The sequence below is a fragment of the Pomacea canaliculata genome, linkage group LG10 (genome assembly GCF_003073045.1).
Source record: "Pomacea canaliculata isolate SZHN2017 linkage group LG10, ASM307304v1, whole genome shotgun sequence".
Classification (NCBI taxonomy): Eukaryota; Metazoa; Mollusca; class Gastropoda; order Architaenioglossa; family Ampullariidae; genus Pomacea; species Pomacea canaliculata.
Genome location: NC_037599.1, coordinates 24415715 through 24433637, shown reverse-complemented (window position 1 = coordinate 24433637; position 17923 = coordinate 24415715). Strand labels below are relative to the sequence as shown.

Below are 17923 nucleotides of genomic sequence, written 5' to 3'. Positions count from 1 at the left end.
ACTCAAATACCAGAAGCAATACTTTGTTTTTCTATTTAAATGGAATTAAAATGACTTTTTTCAGCCAAGCATTGAGTAGGAATGAAAGATGGAGCACTCAGTAAAGGGATGCCAGGGTTTGACAAAAGACAGTTTATTGCGCACGTGACTTCTTGAACACCTTAAAGATAAAATCACGCGAGGCTTTGTGTATTCACGTGAATTCAACAGTTCTTCAAGTGTTCCAGTCTCAGTCTTTATCTTCTCAGCTTCAGCGCTCGGAAACCACACAAACCTCTTTCACTGGAATATGTTGCTAGTGTGTAGCTATTTAATTATGACTGACTGTGTTGTGTACGCCGATTATTTTAGTTTTTTTTTATATTTTATTATTATTATTTTTTTTTTGTTCAAATCCTTGGTTCTTGTTCCCGTATCTACATACAGTTTGACCGACAACTCCAGACTTACCTCGTGATCATGTCGATCCTCGTTTATTTACGATGATTTACTCTAAGGACAAAAACTATTTCCAGTTTTATATATATATACACACACATCAGCTTTTATCCCAGATTAATGATGACTGTGGATCTGAACTTCGAGCTTTATGTCTGTATCTCTTGCACATATTTATATAAAAATATACTCCGTGAAAACTTTAGCAGCTTGGATCAGTTTTTCAAATGATTTGTGCACGTTGGAGCAGCTTCTTGCTAGATATCATTCATATTATTTGATATTTTCTTGACAACAATGTTGCAAATGTTGCGCACGTCAGTCTCTGTGTTGTCTGTATTTTATTTAATTTTATTATTATTATTTTTGTAAAGCGCCATGAGCCTGGAACAGGGTTAGAGGTCAGGAGGTCATTAAGTCGCGACTGAACAGAGCTCTTCTCAGCTTCATCTTTTTCCAGCTCAGAGTCTACAAGCTTCCTGAAGTGTTTTGGTCTGTCATTATGTGTGTTGTTTACATTTTGTATCTGTTTGAATGTGTGGTTTTAGCGGTTTGTATTCCGAATATATATATAATATAAATATTTGTAAATCACATTGAGTCTACTGTACAGGGAAGAACTGCGCTATACAAAGTTTCATTTTTTTAATTATTTTTTTTTATATTTTATTGAAACCACATTAAATTTAAATGCAAATGATTATAGTTTTATAAAATATCTTCATTCAATGTTTAGACATGTTCTTTCTATTACTAAGTGCGCAACTGAAAGCAACTTTACAGTTAAAGCAATCAAAAAGGTAATTCTCTTTCGCACATAAATATATTAAAAAGATTTCAGTAATGGTGAGTTTAAGAATAGTTGTCCCAAGCTCCTAGCCTACTTTTTCTGTCATTAAAACAATTTTCTCTCGTTCGGCTTTTAAATGGGAGAAAATCTGTTGATCAGGTAAGGGAACGTGCACTCATCAAATGATGATTTTAGTTATAAGCAGCCAAAGCTTCTTCAAGCAGTAGATAAAAATCTTGAGGTGTCGAAAACCTACAAATATGGCAAAAACAATAAAAAGAAACTAGGGATGATCAAATAATCAAAAAAGATATCTGCTTCAGAAAATGGTGACCTGTTGTCAGACTTATATTTATACAGACTTGTAGACTCGTGAGAAGTCGAGGGAAAAGAAGGTTTGAGCTCAGAAAGGAGTTTGGATTCAGGTACAGGTGTAGTTTCAGGAGATGCATATTCAGAAGGAGCCCCAGGTTTCCTAACATGCTTAGTTGGAGAAGAGGACTTAGATGTAGGTAGTGGTGTGGAATGAGTCGTAGAGACCTCAGAAGATTTGGACGGGGAAGTGGCTTGACGAGATAGTTTTGAATTATCAAAAAGTGTGGAATGAGAAGATGCCTTCAATTGAGAGGAGGGCTTCGATTGAGAAGAGGCAATAGTTTGAAAAGAAGATTTGGATTGAGAAGATGGCTTAGAGCCAGAGGAGGGTTTCGATTGAGAGGAGGTTTTGTACTGAAAGGAGGGCTTAGAATCAAAGGAACGTTTGGATTGAGAAGAGGTCTTCGATTGAGAGGAAGGTTTGGATCGAGAAGAGGCCTTAGAGTCCGAAGTGTTTGATACAACAAGTGGCTCAGACTGAGATGGTTTAGACTTGTAAGGGAGCCTAACTTTATCTTCACTGGGTCCCGATTTATATTCAGAAAAGGGTTTATACGACCTTGATCTATACAAAGGCTTGAATTTATGAAAAGGCTCATTTTCAGAAGCATCGTATGGAGTGGGCGTGCGATGAGGGGGCGGTTTGTGGCCGCAGTAGGGAACCACCGCCAGTGCAACGCTCCGTGCACAGCGATGTCGTCGATGTTTCTGTCCTTGCAGGTGTCTCCTGAGGCTTTGAAGCCTGGAAATTTGATGACGCCAAAGCCCACCTGCTCGAGGCACATCCCCACGTACACGTCATCCACGAAGAAGAAGGGAACATGTCGGGATATGGCGAGCACCTGCTCGAGGACGGCCATTGCCCCGACATAGGCGAACCCATAACAGTATTGCGAGTAAAACTCGTTGGCGTAATACGCTTCGGGAACATACCTGGAAAAAAATTATTAATAAATAAATAAGTGTACTGGTCCATACGTTCATGGTCGTCGTCGTGGTCGGGGTGGTGGAAAAAGATTGTAAATATTGCAGTCAAAAGTAAACAAGGACACCTTTTTGGTTATAATATTCGTAATGATGATGATGATGATGAGAGGAGGAGGAGGAGGACTTGTCGGATCACGTGATTTTATCCGTGTGATGTGACGTCAGTTTGTAGTCGTCGGAGGACTTACCACTTAGACGTCTTGTCCCGCTTGACCAAGGCTTTCACAAAGCACATTCCGCCTATGGCTTCCTGCAGATACAGAGTATTTTCTTGTAATTTTACCAGCAGACGGTTGGTGTTCACCCACACGTCGTCGTCCATCTTCACAAAAAACCTGACAAGAACAGGAAATATCAGGACACTAGTAGTATGTGGCCAGTAATCTCAGTCAAAATAGTTGTAAGAAAAGAATTAGTGTTTCAAAATATATCGAGGCTGTATAATTTTTCGTAACTATTGACAATCGATATTTTAACATCAAATGAAGATTTGCGATTTGATTCCATCCTATATCAGGTTGGAAAACTCGCGTTGCTCTTCCTCTTATCGCTAGGTAGAAGCAATGGTACTATGCTTCAATGCTAAAGCTAGTCTCAGAAAGCCAAATCGCGATTACTTACTCACTGCATCGTTCATGCAATTTTGCTTCCTGGTAATTTGAGCCTCCTCGTTTACCACGTATCATCGTTTGATATCTGGCTTATTTTTACTATTCAAATGTGGAAAATCAAAATTTTCCGCAAAAGAAAAATTGGTATTTGCTTATCTGTCTACCATTTCATCCACCTCTCTCTCTCTCTCTCCTGTGTGTGTTTGGGAATAAGCTTTTAAAGTTGTTTGAGAGACTTCCCGTTGTTTATCAAATAAATGAAACAGAAGAGAGCAGATCACCTTGCATGGCCGCAGTTCTTCACCGCCCAGTTCACGCCCATCATAGTCTTGAACGTGAGGTTGTAGTAGTGGTCGTTGAAGTGTCCGACTAGCATATCCCCGAACAATCTTGCTTCTTGCCTGACCTTGCTCATGACGTCAGCGTTGGGCGATGTTCCCAGCAGGAAGACATGTCGGAAGTTAGTGGTGTTGTTGGCGGTGACGCTTCCCCAGTTGTTGCGGATTCTGGTGCGAAGTCGAAAATGCTGGTGCAGTGAGGAGATGATAAAGAGGACATCAATGATGCCTGGCTTCTGCTCCTTGTCACAGAGAGTGGGGGTATTTATTGCCAGCAGGACTGTGGGGTCGAAGCAGTTGTCGCAAGTGTCAGGTCTGGAATCAATGGATGATCTGTTTTGACACAGCTGTTCATCCTGCCATGATTGCAAGCTGTCGATGTGGAATTTGCAATCATCCCACTCCATTTCTGGTTCCTCTTTCAATGGTATTATTTTTGCCGTGGTTTTCGGTGATCCTGCAGCTGCACTGAGCTGGACGATACACACTAGAAATATTCCAGCAATGATGAACGTTGTGTATCTCTCCTTGCCGCTCCCTCCAAGGACCACCACCCTACTGCACTGGAATTGGTCACTTGCGATTTGAAGGAGTGCTCTGCCCTGCACCATTATCTCCCTTTTCTCCTACCTGTAACACTCTTCAGTGCAGGTCAAGGTTCAGGTCAAGCAGCGCTTGAAAATCCTTACGACGATTCATTATCAGTTTTCAAATTAACTAATAGAATCGGAACCCAAGATCCACGTGACGGTATGACCAATCATCTCCCGAATATCGACAGCTTGCTTGAAATGATATTTCCTGAAACGAGTCACAGAACCATTCCCACTAAACATTCATCCATGTATGACGTCACATTTCTGGAAAGAATAAGATATAATCTGTAAACAGTTTTTTCTTTCTTTCTTTCATTTTTGTTTGCTTGTTTGTTTGTTTGTTTGTTTGTTTGTTTGTGCGTATGTTATCTCCCCCCCTCCAATGCCAATCATCCTAAATTATGCTTATCTCTCTTCCTTTTTGCTTCCAAATTGTAAAAAAGAAAAAAATAATTAAAAATAACCAGTTCCATGGCTATCTACAAAGAACAGTTATCTGACAAAACGAAATGAAGAAAACTATGAATAAGAAAGAAGCAGAAAAGAAAAAAATAAATACAAAGATAACTAATAGGAGTAGCTAAAATAGAGAGCTATTTTGACACTTGAAGTCTACTATGGTTGCTATGGTGAGGAACGTTGTAAAACACAAAAGGAGACGCTTGTCAGTAGCATGAATGAATAAAAGATAAGAAAGCAGAATTATTATGAAACGATTGTATGTAAATGCGAAAAGAGAATGAAGATTACAAAAATAATACCCTCAGTTACCTTATAAGGAAGACAAAAGCAGCCTTAACCCTGCCTCTCCTCGTCTGTCTTCAAGAATAAAATGGCGCAGAGGTTAAAGGTCTGCAGTGTATCTGACGGAAGGCGTACAGTTGTGTATGAACTTGTATGAACTTGTATGAACTCGGGGCTCAGCCTGACTAACACCCTGTGCTGGACAAGTGGACACTGTCACAAAGTCAGCTGACCTCACACGTCACGGCAATTTGACGTCACAATATCGACGTCAAACTATGCAAAGAACAGCACGTGACCAGATGTAAACAAATGTTTACAAGCAACACCTGACCAGATGAAGGCAGCATGAGGAAACAATATTCCACCAGGGGAATATGATGATGGATGACATCTCAATTCTTTGAGGCGTGTGGATAGTTGTTATGTTTTCATGTTATTTAATACTCCATTCATTTTAAGAAAGAAGAAAAATGTTTGCAAAAGATTTATTTGAAACAAGATAATCTCGCATGCTAATTCTGCTAAAACAAATTAAAACCCAGTGTGTGTAAAAGCACAAAAATGGATTCTGGGTTTTCAATCCCTCAGCCATGCAGCAGAACAGTATTTTTCTCTTAGTCACCCACAAGCACCATTATAATGTCGTTGCACGTGTTGTCGTTGTAGAATTTGGTAATAACAAAATTCGAGATTATTTCCCTCTCTCGGGGTGTTGACGCGGATCCTCTGCGGTCACGTGCTTCACTGACATTCAGGGTCACTAGTGGCACAGGGTTAGAGGTCAGGCCGTCATCAAGTCGCGACTACTTTCCAGCCTGATAATGCCTAAATCATAAATAAAAAAACAAAAGAAAGTAAGCATTAGAATTATGATATCAAACATCTCATAATCTATATTTAAGATGATACATTTGCCGAATGTGAAAGTCCATTTCCATATGTGATCGGTATGTGTTTATATATTACACAGCTCAAATTACCCAGTGTACACAGCTCAAATTACCCAGTGTACACAGCTCAAATGAAAATATAGTTACTCACACGCTAAGGCTGTGTCTTAAATGAGCCATGCTGTTGGTGTGAACCTTGACAGTTTAGATGTTATAATGATGGTTGCTTTATCTTCGCGCGCGCGTGTGTGTGTGTGTGTAAGAGAGAGAGAGTGTGAAAGTGTGTGTGTCTGTGTGTGTGTCTGTGTATGTGTGAGAGAGAGAGTAACCTTTGTGAGTGGAAGCTGGAGGATTGTAGGATTTAGCACCCAGGCCACACCCTCCAGTGCAGGGGGTCATGAACTGCTATGTCACTAATGTTTCTCTTGCAAGGACCTCCATGGTGCACAAAGCCTGGCAAGGTGTGGAGCTTGATGCCCGTCTGCTCCAGACACATCCCAACGTACACGTCATCAAAAAAGAAGAAAGGCACGTGTCTGGATGCAGCCACTACTTTCGCCGCCACTTCTAGTCTCCCCACATACCCGAAACCATAGCAGTAGGGTGGGTAGATGTCGTCTGGGTAATACTCTTTGGGAACGCACCTGTCAAAGTAGACAATGTTTCTGAGTTTACAAATTTATTTCAGTATTTTAGACCAGTAGAAAGGTTGGGTCTTCAACACAGATGGCTGCAAGCACCGTAGAACAGACCTTTGCTAGTATCCAGCCATCATTTTTGTTTACTAAAAAACTTATCTGTATCTGTGTAAAGCCACACCTCTCTAAAATAGTATAATAGTGAAATAATGCAGCTATGTTTGCTAAATAATTTCTAGAGGTGACAAGTGCTTGTCTTCTTTTTAATTAAAGTCAAAAGCAAGAATAATAAATGACAGATCCTGTCCTGTCCTGTTGGGGCTGCAGGCGGGGTCAAGTAGTCCCCTGGTCCCTGGGTGGTGGTGCAGAGAAATTTCAAACCAGAGGACATTGATAAATTGTTCAGAAAATCAAATAATACAGGCGTGACAGAAGATTAAATTGTTTGTAAAATCTTTCATAGTTGATAATGATAGTGATTGCGGAATCTTGACTTACCATTTGGAGTCGGGTGTCCGAACGACAGGTGCGTCTGATTTACAGAATCCTACGACACCTGCACTCACAAGGTCTTTCCTTTTCCTTAGGGTCCGGGTCAACATCTTTGTATTGTGCCACACATCATCGTCTGTTTTCATAAAGAAACTGGAAACAACAGCAAGAACACGTCGAGGTAAATGCCTAGTTTTTTTCTCTTAATTTCTAAGGGTATACTGAACTGTTTAACATCGAGCTCATCGGAAACATCACAGAGTAAGCACTGACTTCAGCAACGCTTGCTTTGCACAGGTAGAGAATTCAAATATTTTTTATATAACTTCTAGTTTTCTTACATTCCTACACACTTATAATCAGTTAGGAGTTAAAACTGTAGACTACAGAAAACATACTAATGTTAGAACAATTTCTTCCCCGCCATACGTACAGTAATATTCCTGTCACCTCACAAAAAAGTTTATTTTGCAAACAATTAAAATCTATACACCTGTCAGTAATGACCATTACAAAACTGATTATAATTAGAAAATGACAATGAAATTGAAATAAAAATTAACAGTGTCCAAGCTGAAACATGAAATATGAAGAAGCTCAGAGCATTAAGCAATCTGTTGCTAATGGTTGTGAGTGGCATCCTGCAGCACGCGATTTTCTTCTGATTCTGAAAGAGAACTTTTTTGTTACTTATTATTACAAACATTGTCTAATTAAAAAGTGGTCACTCTTTCAAAGCAGATTATTTTCTTTCTTGTTGATTCATTGTTGTAATCTAATGCATCTGTACAATATTTATAATTTAACTAAAACTTGTACTTGTGAGTGATTTAAACAGGTGTTGTTTTTAGATGTTCGTACACCTGTACCTCACAAGCTCTGGACTCAGATTTTCACAAATATTATCACTCGTTGAGCACAGCCGTGTATCTGTAAACTCAAATGATTTCTGTTCTTTCCTTAAAGGCCGGCGACAGGTTGCTTTGTTGTCTTTTACTCGGTCTCAGCCTTGACACAACACATTAATGATTGTCACAATCAACTCAGCCATTTGCCTTTCAAAGTCATGTTATTAAATGATCACTAGAAGTGTTTGATCCTTAAAGTCAAGTTAAAAGATGTATTTGCACGCGCGGAGGGTCCCAGTGTCACAGGAGGATCGTGCGTGTCGTAAAAAGCCACTTTGCGAGGTCAAACGTTTTGCCTTATTGCTGCAATTTCCATTGTATTTATTTCAGACATAAAATCATTCGCCTGATACACCATGAACAGAAGGACACATCCTTACACATAGAAGTGTCTCACGTTGGTTTGGTTCATGGAGAAAGTCGCCAGACCAGTTTGACAAGTCGCAACAAAGCAGACGACAAAGTCGCAGTTCAAAAAAAAAATCATAAAAAATATGTTTATTATTTGTCCTTGAGCTATATTCCAATGCGGTTCAATATGTATGTATATATTGCTAGATTATGAACATCAAACGCTCTTGAGAAAGGATTTCAAACCAAATGTTTAGACATTGTTTTCTTTCTGCCAAAACTGTTGATGCTCAAAAATATGTTAGCTACAAGAATTCCTAGTTTAAATCGTTTAAATAATCTTGCGGCTCATAATAACAAAGAATAAGATAGAGAGCAAATGTGTAGTTGCATCCTGTATGTGCTTTCTTCTGAGAACCAGCTCGTCAACAAGACAGAAAACCAGGGAACACTATCTAAGAGTCTTTTTCATTTTAAATATTTAATTGATGGAAAAAAATTACAGCATGTCACAAGTGTTGTAAGCTAATTTTCAATGCTGCTAATGTAATTAGATAAAGTGCTGCTATATATATATATACACATTAGTGCGCAGACCATGTGTATGTGTTTAATGTGCCATGATCTAGTCCACATGGCCACAGCATGGCTATAGAACTTACTCTTTGTATTCTTCTTACTATTTTTACGTTAATACTATTAAAATCCTTTCAAAGCATTATTTTTTTTGGAATTTGTTGTAGAAAGCACAATACATTATTGTAATCTGGTAACTTGCAAAACAAATTGTGATTATCTACACATATTTTTGAATCTTGTTTATATCTACACAACAATATTGTACAGATGCACTGATCCCTTTAACTCCAAGTGCATTCTTACATTGAGAATCTCATCTCACCATGCCTACAACACTATCATGTAGAAATTCAAGTTTACAACACAATCAACATAAGCTCAATGACACATCCTTACCAAACAAACATCTCACATCACCCTATATACCAGGGTCATGATAGGTTTAAATAATGTACTGTGTCTGACATAAACGCTCATACCTATTCACCCCCTAAACATAATACTGTCTCATATATAAGTCATGATTCTCTTAACTCTTTCAAGTAAAATTAAGTAGTCTTCAGTCTCCTTTGTGTCTTTAAAAAATACACTAAATACTGAGAAAGACAGTTCCTTATGAATAAAAACACTCTTTACAAATGCTAAAATATGACATTTCTTTATGGTCATCTGTTTTACCAAGCCTTGCATTTAAAAAAAATTAAACAATTAGGTTGTGTGAAATAAAGTGTGAACATCTGAAATATTAGACTAAGTATGTAAACTATTTAAATATAACACAACAACAGATTCTTGTTTCCATCTGTTTACTTACCTTGCATTTCGGCAAGAGTTAGCCGCCCAGTGTAGACCCATCAGTGTTTTGAAAGTGAGGTTCCAGTAGGAATCCAAGAAGTCGCCCACCAGCAGGTCGTGGAACTCCTCACTTTCCTGTCTCACACCGTCCATGTGCGTCACGTTTACCGTTGTCCCCAGCAAGAAGACGTGACGGAAGTGTGACGTGTTGTTACGTGTCACGTGTGCCCAACTGTTTCTGATTTTGCTTCGATGGTGAACATGTCGGACGTCTGAAGAGATCAGAAAGATTACATCCACCGTGGAAGACATCGCCTGACACAAGCTGGGCTCGTCAATCAGGACAGAAATGTTCCAGACAAAGCAGTTGGTGCAGCGCTGCGGTCGTCGTCTCGCGAGCTCCGTGGCCACAGACGGAGACAGGGTCCAGCCAGCTGCCGACACATTACACAGGGATGGTGGCAATGATAATCTCCGTGTGGCCGTGAGATTGCTTTCTTTTAGACACACTATCATCAGTAGGACAGTTGTCGTTGCTGTTGTTGCCACAAAAAGCACTAAGCTCCTCCACAGATGACACCTCCTAACGACGGCAGACACAAGAAACCTGATTGCCATGTCTTTAATGCAGTTAGTCACAGACTGGGCTTATCACAGGAAGTGAAGGACGGAATAGATGAATAAAATAATGTTATTCAGCTTTTCTTAGCCAAGCAACTAACCAAAGCTCCTTGTCCAGAAGTCAAACTTCCACATCCACAGAAAAGTAATTTTTGTTCTAACTTTGTCGAAAGGTACCCACTGAGTTTTAATTCATCCTAAAGATAGGAGTATTGTGGCTATCAGGAGTAAATCTGATTCTGTTTTTGCAACCTTTTTCATGTCCATGGCTGTCGGTCGACAAAAGGTCACAGCTATAACCCTCCCTCTCTCTCCTCGTCTCGTATTCAAAGCTTACAGACCTGCCACGTGATCCAGGAGCCCAATGGCAATGAACCTTGGCTAAACAAGCTGGAACTGAATTCAGCCAATCATAAGTACCTGTTTCTAAGGATATTTTGTATTTTCATATCAATCAGCCGTCTGAGACAGTGTTTATATTTGATGCCTGAGTTTCTATATTAAATATACTGTAAACTTTGAAAGTGCTACAAACACAAGCACGTGTGAGTTGAAGAATAAAAAACAAAACTTCTTGGCTGCTGCGAATTTCTTTTTCCAAAATCACAACACAGCGACATTGGTGCAAGATATATCGTTTCTGTGTCCTGCCCAGTTCCGTTTCTTGCTCCGTGTATCAAGCCGCAGGTATTGCTGCTACTTCTGTCTATTCACCTGTGAAGTACCACATAACTCACCGGCAACAAAGCCTGTCAGCGGTTGTAAAGGTGGCAGGGAATGTTTGGAGCAATACAGGTGTTGCTCTGATACCGCTGTGCGGACAGGACATTGTGACATTGTACCTGCAGACATCATCATAACTTCAACAATAGTGTTGGTCATAAATACACCCCAACAACACTAGAAACTACTTCTTAATCCGAATGGTAATTAAAATATTTTAGTTTCCTTTTAACATTTTTATCATATAAAATCATGACAAATGCTAAGAGACCACCAAGTGCCAAGGAGATTGCGGGGAGCTGGCGTGCACTGATTGGCTGGTCAGAAACTGTAGCATTCTCTGGATTGGCTGGACAACCACTGACGTCACTGAAAATGTCAACCGCTAACGTCTGTAATCAGTCGTTTCCGTAAACTGTAGGAGTTAGCTATTTCAGTAATACTGAAAACACTGTCTTTCCAATGGTTAAATGTTGCTGGTTGTTGAATATAAATTAAAGGTTACAAAGGATATGTGTTGCCACAAAGAAACATTAAAATCCTCGACAGATGTATTTTAAAGCGATGATCACAATGACATCTAACGACGACAGACAAGAAATCTGATTGCCATGTCTTTAATGCAGCTAGCCACAGACTAAGCTTATCACAGGACATGAAAGAAGGAATAGGTACATAGAAGCGAGAAGAATCTTTACCGACTTCTGATTGACGCAGTTGCCAGTCACATAAACAACATCTTAACAACATCAACATCCTGCGATGTGTTGGTAGAAAATAATTTTGTTCAGCTTTGTCTTTACAATTTTTCCTCAAAAGTCAAACTTCAACAGATGCCCACAGAAGCCTGGCTTTTTTGCTATTGCTTTGTGGATAAGTACACACTGAGTTTATGCTTCACCTGTAAGATATGTTTTTTCGGCTAGCAGTCGGGTGCAGATCAAATGTCTCTCTATTATTTGAACCTTTATCGACTGTCGAGTGACTAAACTCTACACCTCAAGCCTCCGTCCCTCGACAAACGTGTTCGTCACATACTGAAAGCTTTGCTAGCATGTCCCCTTGACATGTAATCCAGGAGTGAAGTGGTGAAGAGCTTTGACCAAACAAGTTCGAACTTTATCCAGACCTTTCTGAAGTGCTGTTTGTTTAACCCGTTACAAAGAATGTTGTTTATTTTACTTACCATTTATCTTCCAGGCTATCGCGCGAGCTTTTGTTGCTGGATTTACTGTATCGTAAATGTTCAAAGCGCTTAAATTATCAGCAATGCCATTAACTGGTCATTAATAGAAACAAATCATCCTTATCTTGATTGACAGATTTTTTTTTCAAAGCAGGTGTCACTGGCTCAAGAAAAAAAATTCAAAAATTTATAACCAATGGGCTTACTGTTACTGAAATAAGTAACAAAAATCTGTATTTTAAGTTTTTAAATATATTTTTATGCTTATAAAAATTACAAATCTGACTCGCCACAATCCCGAATAAACTTCGGACCCACAGCTCCCAAGCAGGACACAATAAACACAAGAGTGCAGCTTTTTGTAATGAAAAAGGTAGACTTGGATGATGTAGAGCAAATGGAGAAGACCTGGACAGGCTTGCTTGCCGGAGGACAGTGATGTGACTACACGAGAACAAGACTCAGTCACGCACCAAGATCACGACCCATACCTCACCGTACATACGGGGACTTGCCAACGCAACGACCCTCGTGACCTAATGCTTGATCAACTTGGGAAAAGACGATTAGATGCGAAAATAAAATGTCTGCTCATTTTTCCTTCGCGTGTATTTGATTATTCGCTACATTTATGAATACATGACAAAGTTCTCGTCGTTGGCACTAAGAGCCCGTGAAATGAGATTTCTGATACCTTGACTGTAGACTTGCCTTGAAGGGAACCTCCTGTACCTCGGAACACCTGGTCAAACCATTTCACACGCCGCACACTGGGCTTAGCGTTCAGTATAAGGGTTAATTCTGCACTGCGTGCTACCTGGCAACTGAAACTGGAAACGTGCATCGTGTTTGAAAGGCAAACAAAGGAAAGGTATTCCCTTACGGTTTGGTTGTTGGACATGGAGGTATTAGAGATCTCGTTATCTCGGGGAGGGGGCACCTTGTGAGCGCGCCACCTGTCTTCGCTGGCTGACTGCCTTACCTGCCCAGGTACCATGTAATAGCCGGGTAGAATGAGGTGTGTCACACCACGGATGTGTTGTATCTCTGGTCGACAGGCTATCTACGGAGACCAACACTTACCTCTCCGAAAGTTGGAGGCTGTTAGTGCAAACCATTCGGCAGTTTAACGCAACCGCGAGGACATTTTTAAAGTCATCCAAAGATTTGTAATAAATTTATGTACTTTTATTTCTGACCTCTTTTGTCTTAAAAGTCCTCAACCTCTCCTTCCCGCGTCTTTGAGTCAATAAACTGAAAACACAACAGATCATAACTATAGCTTAAACATTTTTACCTCCGTCAACACGAGGTTCCACATCATTTGTTCTCCCTCTTGATGTTTATAGTTAAACCAGAAACAAATTTTTGTTCTGCTCTTGTTCTAGAAGATACCTCGGAATATTCCTCTGCAAGATATCCACCTCTGTGTGCACATCCGGCCTCTAGGCCCGACCTCTAACCACTCACCTTTTCGTTCCACCACAAACTTATATCCCCAAATAAATATTAAATATTAAATAAATATTAATATTAAATACACGTCCAATGGTTCCACCTTTTATTATTTTCTGAAATGACATAATCATAATTGTTGCTGCTCTTCTTCGCTACTCGTACCAATTATTGTATTATTTCATAACTCTTTCTTACATCATTATTTCCACAGCTCTCAGCTATTGTGTTGTCACAGTTCATTATTATTCTGTTAGTTTAACGATGGATGTATTAGATGAGTTCGGAGAAGAAAGGCTCGGAATGAATTCATTGAAATGAGCCAGACCTGTCTTCAAACAATAGCGTTTAAGTATCTCAAATTAGAGTGAAATAGACTAGGTTGGGTAACATGCTTTGAATGGTAAGACGGAAAATTAAAATTTTCGATTCTTGTTTTCCTCTTCTGTTTGTCGATTCAGCAGCAAGAGGCGCAATGCGGGACAAGGGCACAATTTCGTACAAAGCTGACGTCATTATCCGTTGTGTTTTGGGACTTCAGCAAAAGGAGGAGGTCAGGTCAGGTTTTGCACCTATCGGCGATACAGCTTTTATTCAACCCTGGTTCGGCCAGTGTCCCCACCTCCACTCAAGCCTCAGGTATTAATGCTTCCGGTTATTCCGCTATCAATGCCACCATTACTCTCTATCTTGACAGCTTCTAAATCTTCCTAAAGACGCCAGGGTATGTGTGCCATGTCTGATGTGTCTCGACGGGACAGGGGAGAGAGCAAGGCAAACACTGGGCCTGGAGATATCAGGAAACACTTCAATGGTAGCCTTGGTGACTAATCTATTCACCAACAGGGAAGTGCATGTGTAGACCTGTTAACGGTTTAAATCAGTCCGTGAGAAACATTTTGATGACAAATGAAGTGCAAAGTGTTTTCAAATGTACACGCTAGTATTTCCCGAAGTACGAATGAACAGCTTCTCTGTCCTTCTCACGATACTGATCACCATTGCTCCAGCAGTGTGTGGGCATTCTGTCAAAGTAACTCTACAATATCTTTACACTGCCCTAAACATAATTTAGTTGATAACAAGACTAACTCTAATTGGCTTTTATAAACACGTGTAACATTCTCACGACCATTGGTCATCGAAACCAAATTTAAGTTGTTTGTACCAGTCTTACCCCACCTTATAATATCCCTATCCCCTAATCACACATCTTCACCTCAACACTTGTACCGCTCAGGCATCATCACTACCAACCAAAACAACAGCAATCTTGGATAGAGGGAAAGAGATTGATTCATTTAACCTTTAACACTATACTATATTTACTATATTTAGCCTTTCTCCAACAAGACTATGAAGACTGATCAAAGTTATTTTACAAGACGACTTTGCTAGAAACATTTCATCAGTTCACAAATCCATTCAAAATGACTTCTATTACTATACATACAGCAGGTACTCCACCTAGATATACATCCACCACATCTATAAATATGAAAGACACGCTAACACACACACACACACACACACACACACACACACACACACACACACACACACACACACACACACACACACACACACACCTTAACACTCTCTACAGACATAGGTCAGCAAGGCACACTAGCCAGCTGATGCCAACTTTTGAAAACCATAAAGCTAAAAATAATGAGCCAGACTGTGTAATTTCTTTAATTATTTGTGTCATATATAGTGAGAAAAAGAATCGAATATCTGCAGTCGTGACTGGTAGCCATTATTCCTTGTGTTCCTTCTTTCTGACATCACACATGAGCGGCCAGGCAGAGCGACCCACAAGTGCAGCACACATGTCAGTCAGGTCATGTCGATGCCCTCGCACACAGGTCAACCCGAACAAAAAAAAAAATAATAATAATAAACAGATTTTATTCATCAGTAAATTGGGTAAGTCGTCAGTAATCATTTACAAAATACAAATGAGGCTTATATAATTGTGCTGAATCACACGAGGGCAGCAATATAACGATGGGTTGAGGGAGGAAGGTCCCATGGACAGTGGTCTGTTATCCTCCTTTTCTTGTCTTGTTTCGTTTCGTTCCGTTTTATTTTCGATCTTTTCTCTAGAAATTGTTTTAGACGAGCAGCAAGTTCAGAAATGCTGTGAAATGAGATGGCACAAACAAAACAAAATCAATTGTTTCTTAGTATAGATTTCTGTTTTAGAAGGTCTTGTGAAACTTAAGTATGTCTGATGTTTGATTGAGTAAAATTTTTTAATCACGCAATGGGAGTTGTACAAGGTGGCTTTTATGATCTGGTAAAGAAAGGTCAATTATCGATTGCAGTCATTCTATTGATTACATCGGACTTTATTGTACCCAAACCCAGCAAAGACAAGGTGCTGCTTCCTCCAGGACTGGCTCTGTGCCACTTGAACTCTGACCCACAGAAGCATGCTTTGTCGTCTTTGTAGTCCTCTAGTCTCGTGACAAAGGTTTAGTCACCCATTATGATGTCTCCTTATTGTTCAACTATTGTCTCAAATTTAATTTTTGCAGCCATGTGAGATAAACCTTGCTCGACAATAGTCGCAGTACATAGCGTTTATTTTACTTTTTAAATCATTCACCTTATTGGATGTATATTCTACTTATTTTACCTTTAGTGTCATGCATGATGCTGGTGCTCTTGTAAGTTGGCCAGAGCTGTGTTATTACTTACTCCAGTTATCTTAGACAGAAAAGACAAGTTGGAAGCTGGGCGATAGTTGTTCAGCACGTTCAGGTCAAGCGTCTAACCCCGTGACCTCTCGAACCCAGTGTGTCCAGCAAGCAAGAAACCGACCGGAGATCAATGTCCGTATACCTATAAAGATAAAAAGATGTTATTGCCATATGCCGATAAAATTGACAACTCCACCTTTAGCGTTCGTGGCTACTGCAAAAAAACTTTTTCACGAGCATGCATCTTTTTTCCCCGCAGATTACTTTCTGATGCATGAACCTGTGTGAAAGCTGGTTTTTAATGATCATTGTCCTTTTCAGTATTAATGACAGTTTTTGTTGTTGTTGTTGTTGTTGTTGTTGTTGTTTGCTTTGTTTTTTGTTTTGTTTTTATTTTTTTATTTTTTTTTTTTACTTCTTCGTTCATAATATCTGGATTTTGTTTTTTTCTTTCTGTTTCAAGCTCACTGAGAGCACAAATAAGTGGAATGGTCAGGTAACTCTTTTCTTTTTTTCAAAGGAGACGCAACTCCGTTATCTTTTGCGCAATGAACTTTTGGATTCCGTCCCTTTAAAGACAAAAATATAAGCTTTCATTTCCCCCTCCACACTTTCCCGATAATAGATTTGATAACTGAGACCCGCAACGAAGAAACGAGTGTTGACATCTGACATTTTGCTAATTGCATATTTTTAAAATGTGACTTTTTTTACATACAGACGTGTTCTACTCACAAAACTGAGTTAAAACAGTTGAGTTATCAAGGTTTGAAGTGTGCAAGTACGGGGGCCATTTTGAGAAAAAAAGATCTACTAGTGTGGCAACAATGAGTAGAGCTTTAAAAAAATTGAAGTAAGCTGCATGCTTTGATATACCGAAAAACTTGGAGCACTGGCGGATCATACAAAAATGAAAAAATTTCTAGAAGCACAACTTTCAGCCAAACTGTGTATGTTTATATACACGTACTGTTCTGTTAATTTACATGACTGAATAAACACTTTCCCCTTTATTCAATAACAAATTGTGTGTGTGTGCAGTCCCAACAAGCCCTTCATCTCTCTTTTTTCGTATCTTTGTCCTTTCCTCTTTTCCCTCTCTTTTTCTCTCTTCTTTCTCTTTTATGTTGTTAGTTCTTCGATAGTTTTCTTCGGTTTCCTCCACCCTCTGTGTGTGTGAGGGAGGGACAAAGCAAGAAAGAGACTGAATGAGCAGTTATGAACACACACATATTTTTCATCTTCTTTTGCTTTTTCCTTCTTTTATATTTCTCTGTGCCTGCCTACAATACAGCCAACGAATTAGAGAAAAGTCACGTGGCTCAATGTTTTCCCGTTTTTTTTGCTTTGGCTGCACATATTCCTGTATTCTGTAGGTTTGGGGCGTGTTTTTGTTTTGTAAACAAAAGTGCTTATGGAAGGCCATCAGAGTTTGAGAAAATAACTCAAGCACCGAGTTAAATGTGACTGTCAGGGTTCTTCTGAGTTCATTTGCTGGTGCTAAATTATCCCTTCTTTAAACTTCTGTTTTTTCCTTTCTTTCTTTTCCTCTTTTTTTCCCTTGATATAAGACTAGCTCCACAATACAACATAAGACATATGTTAAGAAGACCTTCTGTGACTTTACTTAAAAGTAATTAATGTGTTGTTGCATCTGTTTATGTCTTGACGGTGCGTTGAACTTTCACCCTGCCT

General features: G+C 39.5%; 1 protein-coding gene across 2 annotated transcripts; it reads right to left on the bottom strand.

The window, feature by feature from the left end:
- Window positions 1-685: 685 nt before the first annotated feature.
- LOC112574024 (lactosylceramide 1,3-N-acetyl-beta-D-glucosaminyltransferase-like) lies at window positions 686-5707 on the bottom strand. Of its 2 annotated transcripts, none has more exons than XM_025254816.1 (4): window positions 4907-5707; window positions 3483-4399; window positions 2779-2925; window positions 686-2536 (listed from the first exon to the last, which is right to left on the bottom strand). In XM_025254816.1, the coding sequence occupies exons 2-4, from the start codon at window positions 4148-4150 to the stop codon at window positions 1846-1848; spliced, it is 1506 nt and encodes a 501-aa protein (XP_025110601.1). In that variant the 5' UTR covers window positions 4151-4399; window positions 4907-5707; the 3' UTR covers window positions 686-1845. The 2 variants fall into 2 exon arrangements, with proteins under 2 accessions (XP_025110601.1, XP_025110600.1); XM_025254815.1 differs by having other exon boundaries at window positions 3483-4340.
- Window positions 5708-17923: the final 12216 nt, after the last annotated feature.

Excerpts from the sequence above, each read along its gene's own strand:
- LOC112574024 (XM_025254816.1), bottom strand. The coding sequence starts at position 4,150 with ATGGTGCAGGGCAGAGCACTCCTTCAAATCGCAAGTGACCAATTCCAG. Across the intron at positions 2,926-3,482 it reads AAGAACTGCGGCCATGCAAG|GTTTTTTGTGAAGATGGACG; the intron begins GTGATCTGCTCT and ends TGTTCTTGTCAG. Across the intron at positions 2,537-2,778 it reads CGGGACAAGACGTCTAAGTG|GTATGTTCCCGAAGCGTATT; the intron begins GTAAGTCCTCCG and ends ATTTTTTTCCAG.